This window comes from Alligator sinensis, unplaced genomic scaffold (assembly GCF_000455745.1).
Source record: "Alligator sinensis unplaced genomic scaffold, ASM45574v1 scaffold1170_1, whole genome shotgun sequence".
Taxonomy (NCBI): domain Eukaryota; kingdom Metazoa; phylum Chordata; order Crocodylia; family Alligatoridae; genus Alligator; species Alligator sinensis.
The window spans coordinates 596,885-597,620 of NW_005842859.1; the positions used below are offsets into that span (position 1 = coordinate 596,885).

The 736-nt window shown below is 69.0% G+C and overlaps 1 protein-coding gene across 1 annotated transcript in view; it reads right to left on the minus strand.

Moving 5' to 3' along the window:
• ZNF346 (zinc finger protein 346) overlaps window positions 1-730 on the minus strand; it is a 7,089-nt gene extending 6,359 nt beyond the window's left edge. The window contains exons 1-3 of the mRNA XM_025191782.1: window positions 671-730; window positions 373-468; window positions 18-162 (exon numbers count right to left, since the gene is read on the minus strand). Of these exons, the coding sequence (XP_025047567.1) occupies window positions 18-162; window positions 373-393 (166 nt within the window). The 5' untranslated portion in view covers window positions 394-468; window positions 671-730. The remainder of the gene's footprint in view (window positions 1-17; window positions 163-372; window positions 469-670) is intronic.
• Window positions 731-736: the final 6 nt, after the last annotated feature.

Below are 736 nucleotides of genomic sequence, written 5' to 3' on the forward strand. Positions count from 1 at the left end.
GCTGCGGCCCGCCGTACCTTCTGCTTTGGGGGCCTGCTGCTTCAGCTTCAGGTTCTTGGCATGTGTCTTGCCTAGATAGTGAGACATGGCCACAACAGGAGAGGAAAAGGTCATGTTACAGATGGCACAGCACTTGTTCCGGTCTTCCCCGTTGCTGCTCTCCTGTTTGCAAGAAGAACACTGAGGTTTGGGCATCGGACGAGACCATCACAGCGGGGCAGGCGGCCGGCGCCTCCACGGGGCAGCTCCGGAGAACCCCTTGGCCAGCCCCGCGCGCCGCGCCCGCCCCTGACGCGAGGGCCGGCACCGCGGCGAGATGGTTGCCTCGCGCGCTCGGGGAGCCGGAAGCCCCGGCCCGGCGCGGCGCCGCACCTGCTTGCTCTCCAGCTTCATCTTCTTGCCGTGCGCGAGCTCCGCCTCGCCGTGGATCGCCAGGTAGCGCCGCACCTTGTTGGCGTGCTTCTTGCTCTGCGGGGGGGACGGGACGAGACGTGACGTGACGCCGTCTTGCCGTGCGCGAGCTCCGCCTCGCCGTGGATCGCCAGGTAGCGCCGCACCTTGTTGGCGTGCTTCTTGCTCTGCGGGGGGGACGGGACGAGACGTGACGTGACGCCGGCGCCCCGCGACGGGGCCGGGCCGGGTTGGGGCGGGGCGGGAGGCCGGGCCCTACCTGGTAGTGCGCCAGTTTCTGCGACTCGGAGATGAGCAGCGCGCTGCACACCTTGCACTGCGCCGC